This window comes from Ursus americanus, chromosome 14 (genome assembly GCF_024610735.1).
Source record: "Ursus americanus isolate L20-20 chromosome 14, mUrsAme1.1.p, whole genome shotgun sequence".
In the NCBI taxonomy this organism is placed as follows: Eukaryota; Metazoa; Chordata; class Mammalia; order Carnivora; family Ursidae; genus Ursus; species Ursus americanus.
In genome coordinates this window covers 44,943,328-44,966,245 of record NC_142140.1, presented here as the reverse complement: position 1 = coordinate 44,966,245, position 22,918 = coordinate 44,943,328, and the positions used below count along the sequence as shown (strand labels likewise).

General features: G+C 51.2%; 1 protein-coding gene across 3 annotated transcripts in view; it reads left to right on the top strand.

Moving 5' to 3' along the window:
- The window catches only part of NWD1 (NACHT and WD repeat domain containing 1), a 61,069-nt gene that overhangs the window by 16,381 nt on the left and 21,770 nt on the right, over nucleotides 1–22,918 (top strand). For all 3 annotated transcript variants that reach the window (XM_087867187.1, XM_087867188.1, XM_045778819.2), the window contains exons 6-12: nucleotides 2,291–3,563; nucleotides 9,426–9,629; nucleotides 10,633–10,792; nucleotides 11,401–11,518; nucleotides 12,169–12,327; nucleotides 16,845–17,042; nucleotides 19,852–19,974. In XM_087867187.1, the coding sequence (XP_087723313.1) occupies nucleotides 2,291–3,563; nucleotides 9,426–9,629; nucleotides 10,633–10,792; nucleotides 11,401–11,518; nucleotides 12,169–12,327; nucleotides 16,845–17,042; nucleotides 19,852–19,974 (2,235 nt within the window). The remainder of the gene's footprint in view (nucleotides 1–2,290; nucleotides 3,564–9,425; nucleotides 9,630–10,632; nucleotides 10,793–11,400; nucleotides 11,519–12,168; nucleotides 12,328–16,844; nucleotides 17,043–19,851; nucleotides 19,975–22,918) is intronic.

Below are 22,918 nucleotides of genomic sequence, written 5' to 3'. Positions count from 1 at the left end.
AGCTCAGCTTTTCACAAGCACTGTTTCATAGACGATCCTGCCGGTAGCCTCACCAAGGGTAAACTAGTACAGGGTCACCGGGGTGGCTCAGTCGGTGGGGCATCTGCTTTCGGCTCAGGTCATGATCTCAGGGTCCTAGGATCCAGTCCTGCATTGGGCTCCCAGCTCAGCGGGGAGCCTGCTTCTCCCTCTGCCTGCCGCTCGGCCTGCTTGTGCTCTCTCTCTCTCTCTCTGACAAATAAATAAATAAAATCTTAAAAAAAAGAAAAAAGGTTAAACTAGTACAGCCATGTTATGGGAGAGGAAACAAATTCAGAGAGACACAGTGATGTGACCAAGGTCACACAGCCTGCTGGTGGCAGAGCAGGTGGTCTTGCATTGATTCTTGCTGAGATGTGTCCCAGAAGGATCCCGTTTCAGGACTGTTAGTTGCCTTTATCCCTGACTTCCATTCGAGGGCCTGAGGGGGGTGTGGTATCACTCCAAGGAAGGCTTTTGAGTGGCTCCTATCTCTGGCTCTGAGATTGAATCCTGTCTCCAAGGGCCTGACTCCCTCAGCTCCAGAGACCTGGGAGCCTCTGCTGAGCCCAGGGCGGCTTAAAAAAATAACTCCTCAGGTCTGACTGCTATTTCAAAACAGTGGCCTCCGAGGAGAAATCAGTGTCTGCTCTTGGCTCTGGAAAATACAGGTCCTCAGGGCAGCTGCTGTGTGCTCTGGGCCAGGGGTCAGCCAACCATGGCCCAAAGGCAAAATTCGTCCCACCACTTGTTTTCATAAATAAAGTTTTATTGGAACACACTTGACATACTAGCTCGCATGTTATCTATGGCTGTTTTCACACTACAACAGCAGAGTTGACTAGTTGTAATGGAGACCATTCGACCCGTGAAGCCTAAAATATTTACTATCTGACCCTTTACAGAAAAGCACACTGACCCTTGCTCTCAGCCTCCAGACTCATTAAAAACTTTCTCCCCGGCCTCCAAACATCTGCAGCAGCTTTCTGTGGCCTCAAATGCCCTGCCTGCCCTACGCCACCCAGGATGGACAGATATTCTTTTCTGCCGTTTGTCCATTTATGTGTCCATTTTTTCACTAAGACTGGAATAACCATCCCACAAAGGCAACAGGGACCTTTGGGCATTTTTCTCACTGCTAGACATCCCAGTATGGAGAGCAGAGGCTGGCACAAGTGGGAGCTCAATAAATGTTTGTTGAATGACTGTGTGATGACAGAGGCGCCCAAAATTGACATTGTTTTTTTTTTAAACTGAAGTGAAATTCACATGGCGTGAAATTAACCTTTGTAAAGTAAAAGATTCGGTGACATTTAGTGCATTCACAATGTTGTGCAATCACCACCTCTATCTAGTTCCAGAACATTTCCCTCACCCCCAAAGAAATTCCATATTCATTAACGGTCACTCCCCATCCCCTTCCCCCAACCCTCAGCCCCTGGCACCTACCAGTCTGCTTTCTGTCTGTATGGGTTTGTCTGTTCTAAACATTTCGTGTACATGGAATCAGACAGCGTGGGGCCTTTTATGTCTGGCTTCTTGAACTCAGCACGATGTTTTCAAGGTTCATCCATACTATTCGGTTGGATGTATGGATCACATGTGTCTATGCATTCACCATTTGATGGACCCTTGCATTGTTTCCACCTTCGAGCTACTGTGGACGATACTGCTGTCAGCATGGGTGCACGTGTTATCTGTTTGCCTATCTTTTCAGCTCTTTTGGGTTCATACCTAGAAGTGGAATTCCTATAGAAACTCCATATTTAACTTTTTGCATTTGATGGTATTGTTTTATGACGGGGCTACTTCTCACATCGAATCTCTGTGCTGCCTATACCAAGGTTTCTTTGATTATTAATGACTAAATCAGCGCTCTTCTTGGCCCCGCCCCGGCCCAGCAGCCTCAGCATCACCTGGGAGCTTTTTGGAAATGCAAACCCAGGGGCCCCACCCAGACCTCCTGAATGAGAACTCCTGGAGGCAGAGCCCACCCATGTGGGTGTTTTGAGCCCCCAGGAGACTCTGGCAAACTATAGTCCTCTGGCCAAATCTGGCCCACTGCTTGTTTTTGTGAATAAAGTTTTATTGGAACACAGGTGAGTGCATTAGTTTGCATATTATCTGTGGTTATGCCAGGTGACTTCAGCTCACATTAAGCAGGAGAACCAATGTCCCCACCTGCCAAATATGTCTCTCAAGTGTCTCCACTTGGGCCAGCTGATCACACAATGATGACCACACTCTCTTCCCATTTCCCCCACTTTTTCAGTCATTGAATGGGAGATAGACCGGGGCCTGCTGAGCTTGACAGACGGAGACCAGGGGGCGACCGTCTTCTTGAGAGAGATCCAAGACCTCAACAAACACATCCTGGAAGACTGTGCCCTCAAGATGGTGGACCGGCTCGCAGACGGCTGCCTGGACACGGATGCCCAGAACCTTCTCAGTGGCCTCAAGGGACGCATTGCCGACGTGCAACCCGGAGTCCTCAAGGCTCACCACCTGCCATGGAGCCGAGACCTGGTGAACCCCAAAAACAAGGCTCATGCTCGGTACCTGAAGGAGCTGGGGGAGCAGTTTGTGGCCAGGGCTAACCACCAGGTCCTTGAGCACCTCCGCGAGCTGGAGGCGGGCCGGCAGGAGCTGGCGTGGCTCTACCAGGAGATCCGCCACCACCTGGGGCTGAGCGCCGAAGCCACCCGGATCTTCTGCGGGCGCCGGGAGCTCCTGGCCCAGCTGGGGCAGCAGCTCCGGCAGAGCGACGGGCGGCCGCACTCACCCCTGGTGCTTTTTGGGCCCCCAGGCATCGGAAAGACAGCTCTGATGTGCAAGCTGGCGGAGCAGATACCGGGACTGCTTGGCCGCAAGACGGTGACCGTCCTGCGGCTTCTGGGGACGTCCCAGATGAGCACCGACGCCCGGGGCCTCCTCCAGAGCATCTGCTTCCAGCTCTGCCTGGCCTATGGGCTGCCCCTGCCCCCGGCCCAGGTCCTGGAGGCCCACGCCAGGGTGGTCCAGTTTTTCCACACCCTCCTCCACACTGTCTCCTGCCGAAACTTCGAGTCCTTGGTGATCCTGTTGGACTCCGTGGATGATGTGGATTCTGTCCGCCGCGCCCGCAGGGTCCCCTGGCTGCCTCCCAAATGCCCGCCGAGGGTCCACCTCATCCTCTCAGCCTGCTCAGGGCGGCAGGGGGTTCTCGACACCATGCGACAGACGCTGACGGACCCAGAGGCCTACTGGGAGGTGAAGCCCCTCTCTGGAAACCAAGGGCAAGAGATGATCCAGCTCCTGCTGGCATCCTCGAGGAGGACGCTGAGCCCAGAGCAGAGGGAACTGCTCTGGGCCAGCCTCCCAGAGTGTGGGCACCCGGGACGGTTGAGGCTGGCCTTTGAGGAGGCCCGGAAATGGGCGTCCTTCACCATACCTGCCCCTCTGGCCTCCACCGCTAGGGAAGCAATGCACCAACTGTGTGCCCGGCTGGAGCAGACACACGGGCAGCTCCTGGTGGCCCACGTGCTGGGCTACATCGTGTCTTCCCGGTAAGTCTCTGTTGTCTACACCCTCCTTGTAGTTGAGACAGAATTCATGCACTCGCCCCTCAGGACTCAGAACAGAAATGTCTTCTCTCACAGCTCTGGAGGCCAGAGTCTGAAGCCAAGGCATTGACAGGGCCACGATCCCCCTGAGGGCACTAGGGGAGAAGCTGGTCTAGGCTTTTCTCTTAGTTTCTGGTGTTGCCAGCCACCTTTGGCCTGTAGACACATCCCTCCCACCACTGCCTCTGCCCATCTCGTGGCCTCCTCCCTGCGGGCCTTCCTGGCCCAGTTTCCCTCTTCAGGGCCCACTCAGATCTAGAATGACCTCATCATACACTGATGGCTCCTCTCAAGAATGTTTTCAAATAAGGTCACCTTCCTCGGCTCCAGGTGGGCATGACCTTTGGGGGACGCTATTCGACCCAACGCAATTCATGTATCATAAAGTTCGATCTTTCAAAGTGTATGCTTCAGTGACATTGGGGACATTCACAGTGTGACCGCTGTCCATCTCCAGAACATTCCCATCACCCCAAAGGGAAACCCCATCCCCAATAGCAGCCACTCGCCACCCCCAGCCCTTGGTGGCCCCCAGCCTGCTTCCTGTCTCTATGGGCCTGCCGGTGGTATTTCTTTTGTACAATTTTTACTTTGAAATACTTTGAGGGGCGTCCGGTTGGCTCAGTAGGTTAAGCATCTGCCTTCGGCTCAGGTCATGATCCCAGGGTCCTGGGATCAAGCCTGGCATCAGGCTCCCTGCTCAGTGGGGATTCTGCTTCTGCCTCTGCCTCTCCCTCTGCCCCTCCCCCTGCTCATGCTCTCTCTTGCTCTCTCTCTCTCAAATAAATAAAATCTTAAATAAATAAATAAATACTTTGAAAGTATAGACTAGTGGAGGAATTCCCATAGTACAAAACTAGTGCAAAGACTGGCCCACACAGCAGGGGTTCTCAGGCTGGGCACTACTGATACCAGGGGCCACATCACTGTCCTAGGGGGCTGTCCTATGCACTGTAGGCTGTCGAGCAGCGTTCCTGGCCTTGACCCTGGATACTAGTAGTACCCCTGAGCTGTGACAACCAAACACTGCCTCAGAATATTGCCAAGAGTGCCCTGCATGCAGAGTAGCCCCGGCTGAGAACCACTGCCATACACCCTTCCCCCAGAATCCCTGATTGGCCGTTAGCTTTCTCTCTCCCTCCCTCCCTAACCCCCTCTGGTTTTCTTTCTTTCTTTTGCAAATTCACTACAGGCATTGTTCCCCTTTACCCTTAAATACATTACATGTTTCCTTAGAGCAAGGACAATCAGAACCCCACGTCACTACAGGACAATGACAAAATTCAGGAAATACATCACAGATGCAATAATATTATTTAAAGCACAGTTTACAGTGAAAATTTGCCGATTGTCTCAAAAACATCCTTTACAGCCACTGCCCCCTCCCCCTGGTCCCCAATCCAGGATCCAAACCAGGATAGCATGTTGCATTTAGTTGTCAAGTTGCTTGGGTCTCCTTTAATTTGGAACATTCCACCATCTGGTTTTGTCCTTTTGAAGAGTCCAGGCCAGTTATTTGGTCGATGAGATCAGTGCTTCTCAACCCTCGTTGGGGATGCGTATCTTGGGTCTTGTTTTTGCAGAAAGAATTTGATTCAGCAGGTCTGGGGTGGGGCCAGGAATCCCATGCCCCCCCCCTCCCCGAGAACAATGCTGTTGCTGCTGGTCTGGGGGACCACACCCGGGCTGGGGGGAGCAGTTTATAGAAGGTCCCTCCGTCTGGGTTGGTCTAATGTTTCCTCGTGATCACACTCAGGTTGAACCTGAGGGATGCTCAGCCCTTCTCGGGCACAGGTTATTTTTCCCCGTTGTAAATCTGCGAGCTCGCCTCTGTATTTAATAGGCAATATTATAGAGAGATCTCAGAAAACCCTTTTTATTTTATTATTTTTTTAAGATTTTATTTACTTACTTGACAGAGAGAGAGACAGCCAGCGAGAGAGGGAACACAAGCAGGGGGATTGGGAGAGGAAGAAGCAGGCTCATAGCGGAGGAGCCTGATGTGGGGCTCGATCCCAGAATGCCGGGATCACGCCCTGAGCCGAAGGCAGACGCTTAACCGCCGTGCCACCCAGGCGCCCCAGAAAAACCTTTTTAAAGCCAGTTACCCTGAAGGACTGACCACCAGCATGCATCGACACTTCGGCCCAAGCTTATTGCATGGGAATCAGCAAAAGAGCAAATAGGAAAATCTAATTTCAATGTGTTTCTAGAGCTTGAAGGACTGAATCCTTACATCTGGCTGCTCGGCCCAGAGAAAGTCTCAGGGCTGCACCTGCGCATGTGATGGTCAGGAGCTGCTGCTCCGAGATGCCGAGATGCCGGGTAGGGACGGAGACAGTCGGAAATAAGGAGCGGGAGAGGGGAGTGTGTCCATCCCGCAGCCAGCAGGCAGACTCCGGACCCCTGGGAGGGCGGGGCGAAGGCCAATTAGCAGACACACGGCAACAAAGCCAACACTCAAGCCCACCATCAGAAATGCTGGACAAGCTGGTTTTGCCTCTTTTCAGTTTCAGGGGCAGGTTTTTTTTTTCCAGACCTTTGTCTTTTGCCCCCATCAATCAAGATGATGGTGATCAGACCAGTAAGGGCGGCTTTTTGTTCATTTGTTTGTTTGTTTGTTTGCCAGACACAGAATCCCATTCACACGATTGCGTAAGAAGTAAGGGCTTTATGCCAAGGCCATGGGAAGAGCTCAGGGGATCCAGGACCACCCACCCACTGGCCAACTCCAGGGGGGCATAGGCCTGATCTCATGCCATACCCCAGATTTTGTGACTGGTGCCCCCAGAGTGGAGGCTGAGCCTGGGTTCTCTAAGAGTACAAAGACAGACTGGGTAATGTTCCAGGTGAAGGGGTGGGCCATCAGGCCAACCTGATACAGTCTGCGCGGAGGAGGCAGGGTTGTCATGGGAACCAGAAAGCCCTGAGAACCAGAAGTTTCTCACCCCCTGGCCCTCTGGGTCCTCTCTGCCCACTGGCTTCTGTTCTGGACTCTTCCTTTGTTCCACCCGCCTCGAGCTCCTACTGGCATCACTAGGTCCCATTTCAGAGACCTGGCACCATCCTACTGGCTCCTTCCTGAGTCCTGATTCCAAAATCTGGGGTGACATCTGGTCCAATTAGTAAAGCCGAGGGCCTCACAGTGATTTGGGGGGGGATGGATGGGAAGGTCGAACCAACCGTCCAGGGACTGGCGGGGCAGGTGGTTTAGGGAGGGAGCCTGTATGAGTGGTGATTTCAGTACCTCTTGTTCCAGGAAAACACATCATGCTTCCCCCACGCAGTTAGTGTGCTGTGATGGTGGAGAGCCCAGCTCTCAGAGCAGATCTAGGTCCTTCTAGGCCTGTGGTTCTTGCCTGGGGAGATTCTGCCCGCAGGGGACCCTTGGCCACGTCCAGGGACATTTTTGGTTGTCACAGCTTAGGGGTGATGTTGCTGGCATCTAGTGAGCGGAGACCAGGGGTGCTACTAAAAGCCCTGCAATGCACAGAACAGTCCCCACCAAGAGTGATCCAACCCCAAATGTCAGCAGTGCGAGGCTGAGTCAAGCTGGGAGGAGCACGCCTTGTGCCTTCCCCCACTTCTCTATCCAGCACCTGGCAACCATTCGTCTACCTTGTGGCTTTCTGGATCCCATGCTCTGAACATGTCAAGTAAATGGAATCATACACTGTGTGGTCTTTTGTGACGGATCTTTCAGTGAGCGTACTGTTTTCAAGGCTCATCTGTGTTGCAGTGTGTGTCCGTACTTTGTTTCTTTCTATGGCCAAAGAATATTCCATTGTATGGATACACCCCTGTCTTGGTCCATTTGAGCTGCTGTAACAAAAACACCATAGAATGGGTGGCTTAGAAACAATTTATCTCTCACAGTTCTGGAAGGCTGGGGAGTCCAAGGTCAAGGTGCCGGCAGATACAGCGTCTGGTGAGAGCTGGCTCCCTGGTTCATAAATGGGCATCTTTTTGCTACGTCCTCACGTGACAGAAGGGATAAGGGAGCTCTGTGGCGTCCTAAGTCCATGCATGGGGTTCCACTGTGATGACCTCGCCACCTCCCAGAGGCCCCACCTCCTAATACCATCACCTTGGGGATTAGGACTTCAACCTATGGCTTTGGGGGAGACACACACTGAGTCCGTAGCGATGACATTTTGCTTCTCCGCACACCCATGCATGGACGTTTGGACTGTTTCCACCAGCTATTGTGAATTTTGCCGCTCTAAACATGTGTGTGCAAGTCGTGGTTTGAACATCTGTCCAGAGGGAGATTTTAAAATCATAAATCAGATTCAGTTCCTGCCCTGATTAACCCTTCCAGTGACTTTCCCCGCTTTGAGAAAAATATCCAGCCACCTTACCAAGGCCAACTGGACCTGGCTGCCTTCCACCCCGTGCCTGGAGCACCCTGGCCCCAGATCTCATGTCCCAGCTGCAGTGACACCTTCTCAGAGGGACCCACCTCCTCCAAGAACCATCTCTGCCCCCCCCCACCTTGTGGCTCTTTTTCATGTGACGTGATTTACCTTCTTCCTAGCCATTGGTGTTACCCAACTTCTGTGTGCTCTTTTCCTGTTACTTCCTACCTGGCTCTGTGGATGAGAAGATAAGCTTTGGGGGGGTCGAAGCTCTCTGTCGCTCAGGAGTAGCATGGTGCCTTGCGCAAAGCCATCACTCCATGAGTAATGGTTAAACAAACCTGCCAGTGGTTTGTTGATGAGCCATTGACCACCCAGGACCCGGCTTCTGCTTCTCTGAGAATGAATGGACTGGCCTGGCCCCTCCCCAGAGGGCCCTGTGCAGAGACACGATGCCAGGGAATTATGGGACTGCAGACTCCTTGATAGCCATTCGGCACACCTGCCGAGTTGTTCCATCCTGATCAGGTGGGACGAGCCATTGAACCTGAGCCTGAAAGGAGGGGACCCAGGCTTGATGTGTACTGAGGGGGTGTCAAAGAGTGGGAAAGAAGCTGCTATTCTGAAGGAGGGGGTTTCTGGGGAGGCACAGGACCACACAGAGGTGCTATCAAATGGAACCTGAGGTGTGGCTCCCAGGAATTCTGATTTGGAGAAAACTGTGATCTTGTAGCTGGAATTGTCTGAGATGATTGATCTCGCAGAAGAGACCCCAGGGGACACCCACCGTGTTATACGCTGGAAAACACGAAGTGAGCAGGTGTTCTATATATGTGGCAGGTGTTCTGATCAAAATGAAGATTTCGATCCACATCAGAGAGTTAAACACACACACATGCAGGTTGCCCACTGAAGCCAGCCTCCCTCTTTCCCTTGCTGCAAAGGGCGCTCTGATTACTATCCACCCCGGATGAAATGTGCAGGCAAATCCAGTTTTTCCAACTTGATGCCATCAGGTATTAGGAAGTCCCTTGCGATCCGGCACCGAAACTCCATCACTCATTCCCTTTAGGGCCGCTTCCCTTCTCTCACTCTGTCCTTTCTGGGGCCTGGAACCAAGGGCGAGGCCAGGGTGGGCATGGTTGATTTCTGCATTATTTTTCTAAATCACCTCCTGTCTCCCTCCCTATGCTGCCTGACTCATGTGAGTCTGGGGAGAGGCTGGTTCATGGCTCTGCAGGTGTGTGTACAAGGAAAGGGCATGGGCATGGCTGTAACCGGGCATCAGTCCCTGCTGGGCACCGTCCAAATGCAGACCCTTGGGGTGGACCCTTTGGTGACGGGCGGGATGCTGTGCTCTTGGCCACGTCTCCCCGTCCCTGGGCGTCTGCACCCCCCGACCACAGGAGACACAGCGTGTCCCAGTGCCCGTCCCTCCTCCCCGCAGGCATGGGCTCTCGGAGGCAGAGCTGAAGGACGTCCTGTCCTTGGACGACGAGGTCCTGCAGGTGGTGTACCAGGACTGGAGCCTGCCCAGCAAGGAGCTGTTGCGTTTCCCACCCCTGCTGTGGGTGAGGCTGCGCCGGGATCTGGGCCACTGTTTGGCCCGGCGGCCCGTGGATGGCTTCACGCTCCTGGCCATCGCCCACAGGTGGGTCCGGCATGGTGGTAATGCTGCCTGGGCTTCCGGGAGTGAGGGCTCACTCATCAGGCTTCTCCTTGTTCCAGATCCTTCTTTTATCCCTGTTCCCAGCGAAACAAGGGCGCTTTGGACAGCATTCAGGGGGTTCCACACCACTGACTCTGATACAACTAACTTGCTTTTTAAACTGAGGATACATTCCCATAACATAAAATTCATCCATTTAAAGTGTACAATTCAGTCACATTGAGTACACCCACAGTGTTGTGTAACCATCACCTCTAAATCTTTCCAGAACAATTCCATCCCCACAAAAGGACACCTGGTCCCCATCAGCAGTCACTCCCCATCCCCCCACCTCTCTGCCCCCAGCCCCTGGCACCCACGAATCCGCTCTCTGTCTCTGTGGGCTTGCCTATTCTGGACGTTTCATATATGTGGAATCACACAACATGTGGCCGTTAGTGTCGGGCTGCTTTCCTCAGCATAAGGCTTCCAAGGTTTACCCATGATGTAGCATGAATCAGGGCTTCATTCCTTTTCACGGCCGAGTAATACCCCATTACGTGGATGGACCACATTTTGTTTATCTGTTTAGCCACTGATGGACACTTGGGTCACTCCTTGGGATTGTGGTCAGTGCTGCCATGAGCACGTGAGCACAAGTTTTCTTCTGAACATCTGTTTCATTTTTTGTTTTTTTAGTTCTTTTGGGTCTATACCCAGGAACGGAGTTGCTGGGTCCTACAGTACCTCATTTGAAGTTTAACTTATTGAGGACTCCAAATGTTCCTTTTCGAAGTAAATATATTTAAGGGCAAAAAAGGAAGTTGGGCCAATTTATAGATGAATATTAGGTAACAAGTAGGACAGGTGGTCGGCAGAGCCAGTAAGCATCCGACAGGTGGTCTAGGAGGGACCTGCATTTGGGGACAGCTTCCTGGAAGGCTGGTGGCCCCCTCTGAGCTCACTCTATCCCCCAGGCCCATGAGCCCGTGTCCCCTCTCTGCAGGCAGCTGGCCGAGGTGGTCCAAGAGCGCTACCTGCCTGGGCCCGAGAGAGCCAAGAGGCACGGAGTCTTGGCTGACTTCTTCTCAGGGGCCTGGAGCCAGGGCACCAAGAAACTCATCACTCTGCCACTGGTGGGGAAGCCCCTGAACCTGGACCGTAAGGTGAGGTGTCCGTCTGGGACCCCTGCTCTCAACCTGCAGGCCCCACCCTGCTGTGCAGGCAAGGACCACCTCGATCCTTCCTTCTTTGCCACCCAGGAGCCCTCCTGCCCTTCTTCCCTTCCCATCCCTTCCCTTCCCACAGAAAGCAGAATGTCCCCTCAGCCTCTGAGCATAATAGGGGGGATGGGGAGCAGCAGATGAAGAATATGCCCCCCACCCCCAACATTCCAGGGTACAGGGTAAGAATCACAACATTCAGGAGCATACAGAACCACCCTGAACTCCTGGAAACCGCCCCCCTCCCCCGCCCGGCCTTTGCACATGCCATTCCCTTGCCTGGGAATACCACTGTTTTCCGATAGGGCTCCCCAGACAGACTCCTACTTAAACTCTGAGACCCAGCTCTGATGCCCCTTGGATTCCCTGAGCGCCAAGTTCCTCCCTCTGTCCTGGCCCTGCCTGGGGTGGGCAAGGGGCATCTCTGTCTGGAATTGTGTCCCCGTCCCCTCCAGTGTCACCCACGCGTGGCGGCTTGGCCCGTATTTGTGGAGTGAATGAATGAGCCTGTGTCATCACGGCCTGACTGCCAGCCCCCTCCTCCCCTACAGGTGGCCCCTCAGCCCCTGTGGTTCTCAGACACGGTGGCAAATCTGCGGAAGCTGAAGGAGTTGCCCCATCACCTGGTGCACTCAGGCCGCATCGAAGAGCTGAAACAGGAGGTGCTGGGTAAGAGTCGCGCCCGCTGCAGAGGACAGGGAGCGGGTGCCAGCCCTCCGCTCTGCTCCCGCCTCCCGCGGCTTGGCAAGGGTAAAGGGCAAAAGTCAGAACCCTTGGCTCCTCCTGGTGAGCGGTCATTCTGTGCCCCCCCCCAATCAGCAGGGGACACCTGGCAATGTCTGGGGACGTTTTGGTTGTCACAGCTGGGGGAGGGGGACGCTACTGGCATCTAGTGCTAGTTGATAGTGCAGAGGTGAGAAATGTGGTCTTAGAATGAGACCCTGTCTGTCTATCATATCTATCATCTTTCATCTTTATATCTCCATCTATCGTCACCTGTGTACCCATCCACCTATCCATCCATCTTTCTATTTGTCTATCTATCTAGCCATGTGTTCCCCCCTGTGATTCTGGGTGGTTCTGCACCCAGGGGACTCTTGGGACAATGTTCCCGTTTTTGACTATCATGACTGGGGAGGCGCTACAGGCGTCTGGTGGGTGGAGGCCAGGGGTGCTGGTCAGTATCCTACAGTACACGGCCCCAAAGACCCGCAGTGCCGAGGCTGAGAACCCCCAGAGAAATGGACAGGTGAGAACCCGACTCCCAGTGTGAACCCGAGGGAGGCACCTGCCCCCACGACGCCCCCTTCCCCCTACAGGCAGCATGAACTGGATTTCCTGCCGGGGCATCTCTGGGGGTATCGAGGGCTTGTTGGACGACTTTGACCTGTATGCCCCTCACCTGGACTGTCCCGAGGTCAGCCTGGTCCGGGACGCTCTCCAGCTGTGCCGCCCGGCTGTGGAGCTCCGAGGCATGGGTAAGTCGGCCCAGCTGGGGGCTTTCACTCTGCACTGACTTCTAGAAGCCCATTCTCCTCACTGAGCCCCCAGCTGGATTTTCATTAACCCGCACACCTTTCCTGTCTACACATGCAGGGTTTCTAGAATTTTGAATTGAACCTGGAAGAGCTTTGGAATGAAAACTCCCCAAGCAGTGTCCACCCCCTTCCCTGGCCCCACACCTTTTTCTAGAAAGGGCCAGAAAGGAAAAATCTCAGGCAAAAATTGAGGAAATTATGTCAGTACTTAATATCACAAGAGAGAAAACACATTCCTACAATTTTTTATTGATAACATCCAAAATACAATCATAATAATTGAACATGACTTTTTCAACACGAGTCTACTCAAGAGAAAGAAGAGGGGAGTGTTTGCTCTGGGAGAAACGTTTTGCTTAATTGGGGTTCAAAGTCAGCGTTTCCTGCCACCCCGTCCATTGCAAATATTGATCCGTAAAAACCATCCTTAGCTCCCGGGGTAAGCCGTGGGGCTGGGTTTGGTCCACTCTCTGCCCTAGAGCTTGAAGAATCTCTGATGCTCTGTCCAGGATGGTGTTTCGTTGGTCTGTTTTTATCTTCATTTTTTAAACTGTGGTAAAATACATGGACTATAATATCTACCATTGTGACCATTTTTAAGTGCACAGCTCAACGGCATTAAGCACGTGCACAGTGTTGTGCAAACATCACCACATCCATCCCCAGAACTCTTGCATCTTCCCAAACCAAGACTCTGTCCCCGCGAAACACCAACTCCCCACCCCCACCTCTAGTCTCTGGCACCCGCCATCCTACTTTCTGTGTCTATGAATCTGACCACTGTAGGGACCTCGTATCAGTGGAATCGTATCGTATTTGCCCTTCTGTGACTGGCTTCTTTCACTCACCATGATGTCCTCCAGGTTGGTCCATGTTGTATTTCCTTCATTCGCAAGGCTGAATAACCTTGCATGGTAGGGATGGACAGCATTTTGTTTGCCCATTCATCCCCTGATGGACACATGGGCTGTTTCCACCTTTTGCCCATTGTGAATAATGCCACCGTGAACACGGGTATACAAATACCTTTTCAAGTCCTTGCTTTCACTTCTTTGGAGTACACACCCACAAATGCAATTGCTAGATCCAATGGTAATTCTGATTATTTTGTTCTGAGGAACCACCATTCCATTTTCCGCAGTGGCTGCACCATTTCACATTCCTACCAGCAGAGCACAAGGGTTCCAATTTCTCTACATCCTTACCAATACTTTTAATTTTCTGATTTTGTTCTTTTGGATTTTTAAAAATTTATTTACTTGAGAGAGAGAGAGAAAGAGAGAGAGCAGGGGGAGGAGCAGAGAGGGAGAAAGAATCTCATGCAGACTCCATGCTGAGCGTGGAGCCCCGTGCAGAACTCGATCTCACGCCTCTGAGATCACGATTTGAGCCAAAACCAAGAGGCAGACGCTTCACTGACTGAGCCACCCAGGGGCCCCAATTTTCTGATTTTTTAAAAAAAATAATAGTTGGGGCGCCTGGGTGGCTCAGTCGTTAAGCGCCTGCCTTCGGCTCAGGGTGTGATCCCGGTGTTCTGGGATCGAGCCCCACATCAGGCTCCTCTGCTGGGAGCCTGCTTCTTCCTCTCCCACTCCCCCTGCTTGTGTTCCCTCTCTCACTGGCTGTCTCTCTCTCTGTCAAATAAATAAATAAAATCTTAAAAAAAAAATAATAGTCATCCTAATGAGTATGAGGTGGCCAGTGTACCTTTTTTTTTTTTTTTTAAGATTTTATTTATTTATTTGAGAGAGGGAGACAGAGCACAAGTCAGGGGGTGGGGGGTGGGTACAGAGGAAGACGGAGAAGCAGGCTCCCCACTGAGCAAGGAGCCAGACAGGGGGCTCCATCCCAGGACCCAGAGATGATTACCCCAGCCAAAGGCAGCCGCTTAACCAACTGAGCCACCCAGGGGCCCCCAGGGCGGTTTTTCTTATACAACTCCCATGTGGTTTTCATTCGAGGGTTTTATAAGGAGTTTTATAAAGGTGTTTAAGTCCCTATATCCCTTCCGGGGCTCCCTTGGAGCTTAACCAAATGCTCCTCCTATGAGAAGCCTGTCCAGCTACCACTGAACCTGAACCCACCACCCCCCCCGGCTCCCCAGTCCCTGCATTCTCCAGCACCGCACCCTTTCTCCATCTGTCTTAGTTCTTAATTATTATTTCTGCCGGTTTTCTTTTGTATCACCTGTGGGCCCCACCAGACTCTGAGCTCTGCGATGGCAGGGGCATCACCCACTTGCTCCCTGCCAAATTGCCAGTCCTACCACATAGACCGGTCCTGGCCAAGAACTCAGAGTTTGAGCCCCACTGTGTTGATTCAAATCTGGGCTTTTCCACTTACTGGTGGTGTGACCTTGCAAGTCCCTTATGCTCCCCACCCCACCCTCCACCTTGCTGTCCTCAGTCTTTCCATCTGCAAAATGGGCATGCTGGTCACCCTCCCCACCTAGAGCTTCAAGGAAAGATACGCAGGTCAATTCTTGCAGAGCCTGTCCCCATGACGCCATCCAAGAGTCCTAATACTGTCACATGATAGCATCAATATTGTTGAGGTGAACGGCCTTGGACGAGCCATTTCTGTTGTTGTTGTTGTTGTTGTTTGTTTCCTTGGCTTTTTTGTTGGACGAGTCACTTCTGCATGGAGCCTCAGCTTCCATCATCTGCAAAATATGGGATTGAACTAAAAGTATGTCCCAAGTGGAAGACGCCGGTGCCCACCATCAGTCTGGCCTTTCTTGTGCATTCATGCTCAGCAGTTGTAAACCTCACAGGGAGTGATTTATCAGGAAAACAGCCTTGGGAACAACTGCCCAGTTTGAGGGAAGATTTAAAAGCCCGGATCAGGGCATGTTCTTTTCAACAATCCTTGATTGACCACCTGTGGCCTGCACGAGAAAGTGTAGGAATGAATGTTGCCACCAGAGGTCGCAGCTGGCCAACCTTGAGTGGTGAATGTGAGTTCCAGCACATTCCAGGACTTTGAGCCTGCTAGGCAAAGCCCACCAGATTTCTCCTATTGCCTCAGGCTCCGGTATGATTTGGTGTGGTGCTGTTTCTGACCCTATTTTTATTTTAAAAGCTGATATTTTGTTCGTCGTGGGTTTGGGGGCATTAATTTTTATTTTTAAAAATACTGCATTAAAATAGTATTTATTTGGATGGTTGTTTTGTGGTGCCACCTTAAATTTTGCAGCCATGGTGAGTGGGGCACTTGCCCCTGGTCCTGACCTTGCCTCATTTCACCCACCAGCAAACCGAGGCACAGGGCATCATCACCATTGCCCCAAACCCCACAGTTAGGACAAGACAACAACAGGAACAATGAACCACCTGCCCTCAGTGTCCCTGGTCTTCATTCGAGGAAGATTCCTGCCTCTTACTGGCTGTATGACCTTGCACAAGTTGCTTACCCTCTCTGAGCCTCAATTTCCCCCTTTATGAACTTGGCATAACAATGATGATACCTCTGTTGTGGTAGGCAGAAAACACTGCCCCCCTCCAAAGACATATTCACTTCCTAATCCCTGGAATCTGTGACTCTTGTTTTATATGGCAAAGGGCCGGATTAAATTAAGGAACTTGAGATGGAGAGTGGGGCTATGTTGACCGGGTGGAAGCTGGTGGCTCAGGCTCCAGCAGTGAAAGAATTCACCTGAGGCAGAACAAAGGAGATAGAAGTTTCTAGAACAAAGGAAACAGAAGGTTCGAGAACAAAGGAGATGAAATTTTATTGAATACGCACCAAGGGAGCTTTGCGCAGGACCACACCGGGGAGGCTGTCTGCCCCAAGAGAGTGGGAGGAGCTGTATTTAAAGGGGAAAGGTCAGGCGGTATGGGACATATGGAAATTCCCCCCGCCCCCCCTCCCCGCCTTTTTTTTTTTTTTTAACTGTGCCTGGTTGTCAGTAGCCCTCTGGTCAGCTAGGGCTTCTGGATAGTTTGTGGTGACTCGCCTGATGGACCTGTCTTCAGCTCAGTGGTCGCTGTGGGCCCCTTTCCCTGCTCTGCATTCAATTGTTCGAGCCCCTTGCTGAAAAGCAACCTCTACAATTTACTGGGTGTCTGTGATGTTCTAGGAGCTAAGAACACAATGAACAAGACAGACATCATCCCTGTTCTTGGGGAAAATCAAGATCTAGGGTAGTGAGGGAATAAACACACAAAGAAATGTCGATTGCAGCTCTAATGAGCTTGGGGGAGTGCGGCCGGTGGATTAGAGGGCTGCGCTGGAGAAATAACCCTGGAGCCAAAACGAGATATTTAGCATGAGAAAGGGGTGGGGGAGGAGGTGTTCCAGGCAGAGGGAACTGCCTGGCCAACAGGGCTAGGAACCACCTGGTGCCCTTGAAGTAGGGGTGAGTATCCTTGGAAAGGACAGAAGGAGACAGGAGAAGATGGAGAGGGACTCGACCGTCAACAGTGCCCTTCCCTTAACCTGAGTCCACTTTGTTGCAGAGAGGTGCGTCCTGTATACAGAACTCCTGGCCAGACTCCATTTCTTCGCCGCCTCACATCCAGCACTGGTGGGACAGCTGTGCCAACAGGCCCAGAGCTGGTTCCGGGTGTGCCCCCACCCTGTGCTCATACCCCTTGGGGGATTCCTGCAGCCCCCAGGAGGACCCCTCCGGGCAACCCTCACAGGCTGTCACAAGGGTGAGTCTCCCCAGCACAGCAAAAGTCCTGCCAGGTCCCGTCGTGCCTGAGGGCAGCTCTCTGGGGCTCCCCTCTGTTGGTAGGGAGGCCCCGAGGGTCCCATCAGGGTGTGCCCTTGCTGTCTCACGCTGACTCGACTGTCTCTGCGCCCCAGGGACAGTAGATTAGTATTGTAAATACTGCTAATGAGCCCAGAGCAAGGGGTACTGACTGCCTACAGATAGTTTCTGTGATTCACTGGCTCGTGCTAGTAAGTCCAAAGGTAGGAATTGTTGCCTGACGGGCCCCTGAGAGGCTGGTGGAACTCGTAGATTCCACCCCGCCCCTGCCCCTCCCCCTCCCCAGGTCACCAGAACATCAGAGAGACAAGACTCTGATTAGTTCACTCTGTATGTTTCACTTCCCTCCCTCCTTTGCTTCCTTCCTTCCTTCCTTCCTTCCTTCTTGTCTGTCCTTCTGTCCATCCATCCATCCATCCATCCATCCATCCATCGTCCATCCACCCTTCCTTCCTTCCTCCCTTCCCTCCTACATTCCTTCCTTCCTTCTCCTGTCTGTCCTTCTGTCTATCCATCATCCATCTATCATCCTTCCTTCCTTCCTTTCTTCCTTCCATCCACCCATCAGTCATCCATACTTTCACTAGTTATCTTCTTTCCATCTCTCTCTCCACACCACTCATCTTTCCATTTCCCTCTTCTGGACATCTTCCATCCGCTCACCCCTCCGGCCATCTATCCACCCAGCCATTCATCAGCTCGCCCATTCATCTATCAGTTGATTGATCCATCTACTCCTCTCACACCCATCCATCCGCTCACCCAGTTATCCAGCCAGCCATCTAGCTATCCCCTCATGCACCAGTCTACCTCCACTCCTCCAGCCCTTCATCTACCCCCCCCCCCCCCGTAATCTTTTGCATAACTATAAGGCCACCAAATAGACAATTAACTTGTGGTTCAAATGTCAGTTAATGCAACTCAGGCCTTGTAGGGAAAGCTACGTTCCCACAGCACAGAGCTTCCAAAATAGAAATTCTAAGAGACTAAGTATGATGCATGGAGGAATTGATTTCGGGACAGCTGCTTGAATGCTGTGTTAAGAAGCCTTCTGAGGCTGAATCTAGTTTCCTGGGTAAGGCTCTGTATTTATTAGGTTACAGGTTCAAATGCTATATAATAAAGGACAGGATAGCAGTAACTTAAGTAAAATAGCAGTTCATTTCCCTCTCGCATAATAGTCCAGGCGTAAGCGGAGGTGAAACTCCAAGTCTCCAAGGGGTCAGAGACCTAGACTCTTTCAGTCTTGTTTGCTGCCATTTTCAATGCGAAACCTCCATTTGATGGTTCAAAATGGTTGTTCCCGCTCTGACTCACGCCATGGCCTTCCAGCCAGTGGGAAGTGGGAAGGGGAGGTGGATGGCACATCTCTTCTCTTTGAGGGCGTGCTCTGGAAGCAGAATTTGTCACCCCTGGGAGGAGGGTCTCATTGGCAAGAACTTGGCCATCTCCAGCTGCAAGGGAGCCTGGGAATTACGGGGTCAGGGTGAGTGCGGACTCTGCTAACATCTGTGCTCTGCGGGCTTGGTTACAAAAGGAAACACAACAGAATGGCCCCAGGGGACAAATCACAGATAGTGCAGTCACTGATTCGTGGTGTCTAGCGGAGCACAGGCGTAGAAGTTACAGTCAGAGCGAAGTTTTGTTTTTGCCATCCCTCCGGTGCGGAGATGTTCTGTGTTTTGGACCCACTGTGCCTCTCATACAAGCCCCAGTCCTGTCGAAGCTGAGAAAGTTTCTACCCACTCTGGGCTCCAGTTTGGTCATTTTGTAAATGAAAATTTGAGTTCACATTTCCAAGGTCACACCGTAAGTGACCAGAACAGAAAGAAAGAAAGAAAGAAAGATCCCATGTCCTCACTCCCTGTCCCAATGAGGCAAGAACAAAATCCGGGCTTCTCAGACTTGGACTGGCTCTGATTTCAACACTTCCCCCATGACTATTTTACATCTGGAGAAACTGAGGCACGAAACAAGGGAAGGAATTACCTGAAGGCGTTCAGAAAGTCTGGTCTCCAGCTACCTGGGCCAGTGTTTTCTCCCGTGTAACTTGGTGCCTCTCTCTCCTCAGCGATGTTTCAATCAGGACCCAGCAGCGAGCCCTGGGCTGGGTTTGCCCAAATTATCGGCAGATGTTTTGTTTCTTTGGAGCGCCAGCCTTTATTTTTTCACACATGTTGAACTCAAAGAGAAGTCAGAAGCAGAGTCCTTGTTCTCAGCCAATATAATTCCATCTCTGCGTCTTGTCCAACTAGGGCAGGGTTTCTCAACCATGCACTTTTGACATTTGGGACTGGGTCATCCTCTGCAGGGAGGTAGGGGGCATCCTCTGCACTGCACGGTGGTCCGCAGCACCACTGGCCTCCGTCCAGCAGATGGCAGTAGCGCCCCACTTCCCAGTTGTGACAACCAAAAATGTCTCCAGACATTGCCCAGTGTCCCCAGGCTCCAGACATTCCCCAGGAGCAGAATCGCCCCTAGGTGAGAACCACCGAACTTGAGAGACACTTATGACCTCGATGTGATTTGGTCCCTAAGAGCAACATAAACATTACAGCTGAGATCTGAATCTGGCCTGTGACAGCGCTGGCTTCAAAATCCTGGCTCTGCCACTTTCTAGGAGTGTAGCTCTGGACAGGGAACTGAATGTGTGCCTCAGTTTCCCCATCTGTGAAGTAGAGGCCCATTAGAGGACCCCGTAGCTAAGCACAGGAGCTGATGTGGTCACTGTTGTGTCTGTGTGGCCGCAGGCATCACTGCCATGGCGTGGAGCCTGGAGGAGAAGCTTCTGGTTGTTGGCTGCCAGGACGGCATCGTGGCTGTGTGGGACATGGGAGAACAGCAGGTGATTCACATCCTAACTGGACACACAGGTGAGGCTCGGAAAGTGGGGTTTGTCGACTTAGTCATCAAGATGAATAAGATTTCGGGGCGCCTGGGTGGTTCAGTCCATTGAACATCTCACTTCGGCTCAAGTGGTAATCTCAGGGTCCTGGGATCGAGCCCCACGTCCAGCTCTGCTCAGTGGGGAGTCTGCTTGTCCCTCCCCCTCTCCCTCTGTCCCTTCCTCCACTCCTGCTCTCTCTCTCATAAATAAATAAAATGTTCTATAAAAAAGGTAAATAATGTTTCAACGCCATGTTTTAAAAAATCAAAATTAATGCAAAAAATCCACCATGAATAAATATCAAGCTGTCTTAACGACAGGATCAGCAATAGGGCTATGCCAAGCCATATGGGAGCCAGCGGCAAAAGGGAAACTCAGTAATCTGGCACCTGCTTAAACTTGGCACCCGGGATGAGCGCCTCGCTCGCCTTACCTTAATCCTGGCCCAAGTCAGACTCCGGTACTTGGGAAGGCAAAATATAGTTACATATTGTAATGAGGACAACAGGGTGTCATCAGCAACAGTAACCAAAGTGACCCACTTAGGGCAGTTAGGTAAGGCATTTCTTCCAGTGGGGACGATTCAGCCAAGACACAAAGGGTGCGAAGAAAGAGGTGGGCGGAGGGCAGAGGGGTAGGGAGAGGAAGAGCATCCCAGGAATGGGAAGCAGCCAGTGCAAAGGCCCTGACAGCAGGAAGGAGGTTGGCGTGTTTGCAGAACAGCAAGGAAGCCATGAGGCTGGAGCTTGAGACATTGTGTCAAATAGAAGAAACAGTCACAAAAGCCCACATTGTGGATATGATTCATTTATACAAAATGTCCAGGACAGGCAGATCCAGAGAGACACAAAACAGAATAGCAGTTGCTAGTTGGGGAGGGAGGAATGGAAAGTGATTGCTCATGGGGATGGGATTTCCTTTTGGGGTGATGGAAATGTTCCAGAATCAGATAGAGGTGATGGTTGCACAACGTTGTGAATTATTATGCCACTGAATTGCACACCTCCAAATGGTGTACATGTTAGGAGAGGAAGGGGAGAGAATGCCAGGTTTTGAAAATATTCTAAATTTAGACCGTGGCGATGGTTGCCCAGCTCTGTGACCATACAAACACCAATGAATTGTACCATTGTCCATGTAATGGGTGAATTTTATGTTTGTGCATTATATTTCTTTTTTTTTTAAGATTTTATTTATTTATTTAACACAGATAGAGACAGCCAGCGAGAGAGGGAACACAAGCAGGGGGAGTGGGAGAGGAAGAAGCAGGCTCATAGCAGAGGAGCCCGATGTGGGGCTCGATCCCATAATGCTGGGATCACGCCCTGGGCCGAAGGCAGACGCCCAACCGCTGTGCCACCCAGGCGCCCCTGTGCATTATATTTCAATAAAGTCTTTTTTTAAGATTTTATTTATTTATTTGAGAAAGAGAGAGAGAGCATGAGCTGGGAGGGGGAGGCAGAGGAAGAAGCAGACTCCCCGCTGAGCAGGAAGCCCCATGTGGGGCTCGATCCAAGGACCCTGAGATCATGACCTGAGCTGAAGGCAGACGCTTAACCGACTAAGCCACCCAGGTGTCCCTCAGTAAAGGTTTAAAAAAATATTATATCATTGTGAACCAAGTATATATACTGTTTCATCATTTTTTTCTCAACATTTGGCCATAATCATTCTTCTCTTTCCATTGACTCTTTTTTCAACAACTTTATTGAGTTGTAATTGGCATACCATTCCACCCGTGTTGAGCGTAGGATGCAACAATCTTTGGTAGATTTACTGAGTTGCACTACCGTCACCATAATCCTAGAACTTTCCAGCACCCCAAGGAGTTCTCTTTGCACTGACTGCCCACTTTGTAGTCCATCTCCACCCCCACCCCCAGCTCCGTGGCAACCACTGAGGTGCTTCCTGGGTCTATCCACTTGCCTTTTCTGGACATTTCGTGCAGGTGGAATTGCACGTGATGTGATCCTTTGGTGCACCGCCCAGCGTGTGTGAGGCTCGTCCTCGCTGTGCCATGTGGCAGTAGTTGGTCCTCTGCATTGCCGAGTCCATCGTTGCATGGAAGGGACAGCCTGTGTTTATCAGTTGATCACATTGGTTGAAGGACATTTACATGGTTTCCAGTTTGAGGCTGGTATGAGTCTCGCTGCTATGATCCATCGGGTGTCATCTTTATCATGTTGAAATGCAGCAAAAATAGTTCATTCTTTGCAACAGATCATGTTCCAGAATGTATTACATGACTTTTTTGTAATTTATTTTATTCCGCTTTATTTATTTATTTTTTGGTTCTTGCTATTTTAGGCTACTTCTAGTTATCTGCTATTGCGGATAACACTGAGACGAATCTCTTTTTACTCTCATCGATGTTTTTTTTCCCTTCTGTTGAATATTTCCAGTGAGTAGGAGTCTTGAATTGGAGGATGGGAGCATTTCTGCGGGTTTTGAGAAGTGGTATCTTATTGCTTTCCAAATAGGCTCTATGTATGTAACAAAATAACCACCCTCCCCAACCCCAAAGACACCAGCATCAGATGTTCTCAACTTTTTTTTTTTTTTCTTCCAAGGGCTGGGAGTGAGGTGGGTCCTGATAGAGTGTCTGTCAAATAAGATTCCATTCATTTTATTATCATCGGGATGGCTAATTCTGTATAGGTCTATTGAATATTTTTATTTTTGTGAGTGTGAGCCGTCTGTTCAAGACCTGAACCCATTTACCAATGGACCTTGATTTATTTTTGAAAAAGTCATCAAACTTTGTAATTAGGGAAACTTAGTAATCAGTTTATTGGCAAAACAGAGAACATTAGAGGCATATGTACTAAGGAAAGTGAATGTTTCCCATCACATGCTAGCAAGCTGGATGTTGTTTGTCCTGGCTTGTGAGGAATGATGGTGAAGTTTTTGGGAATGTGGTGCGACGGTTG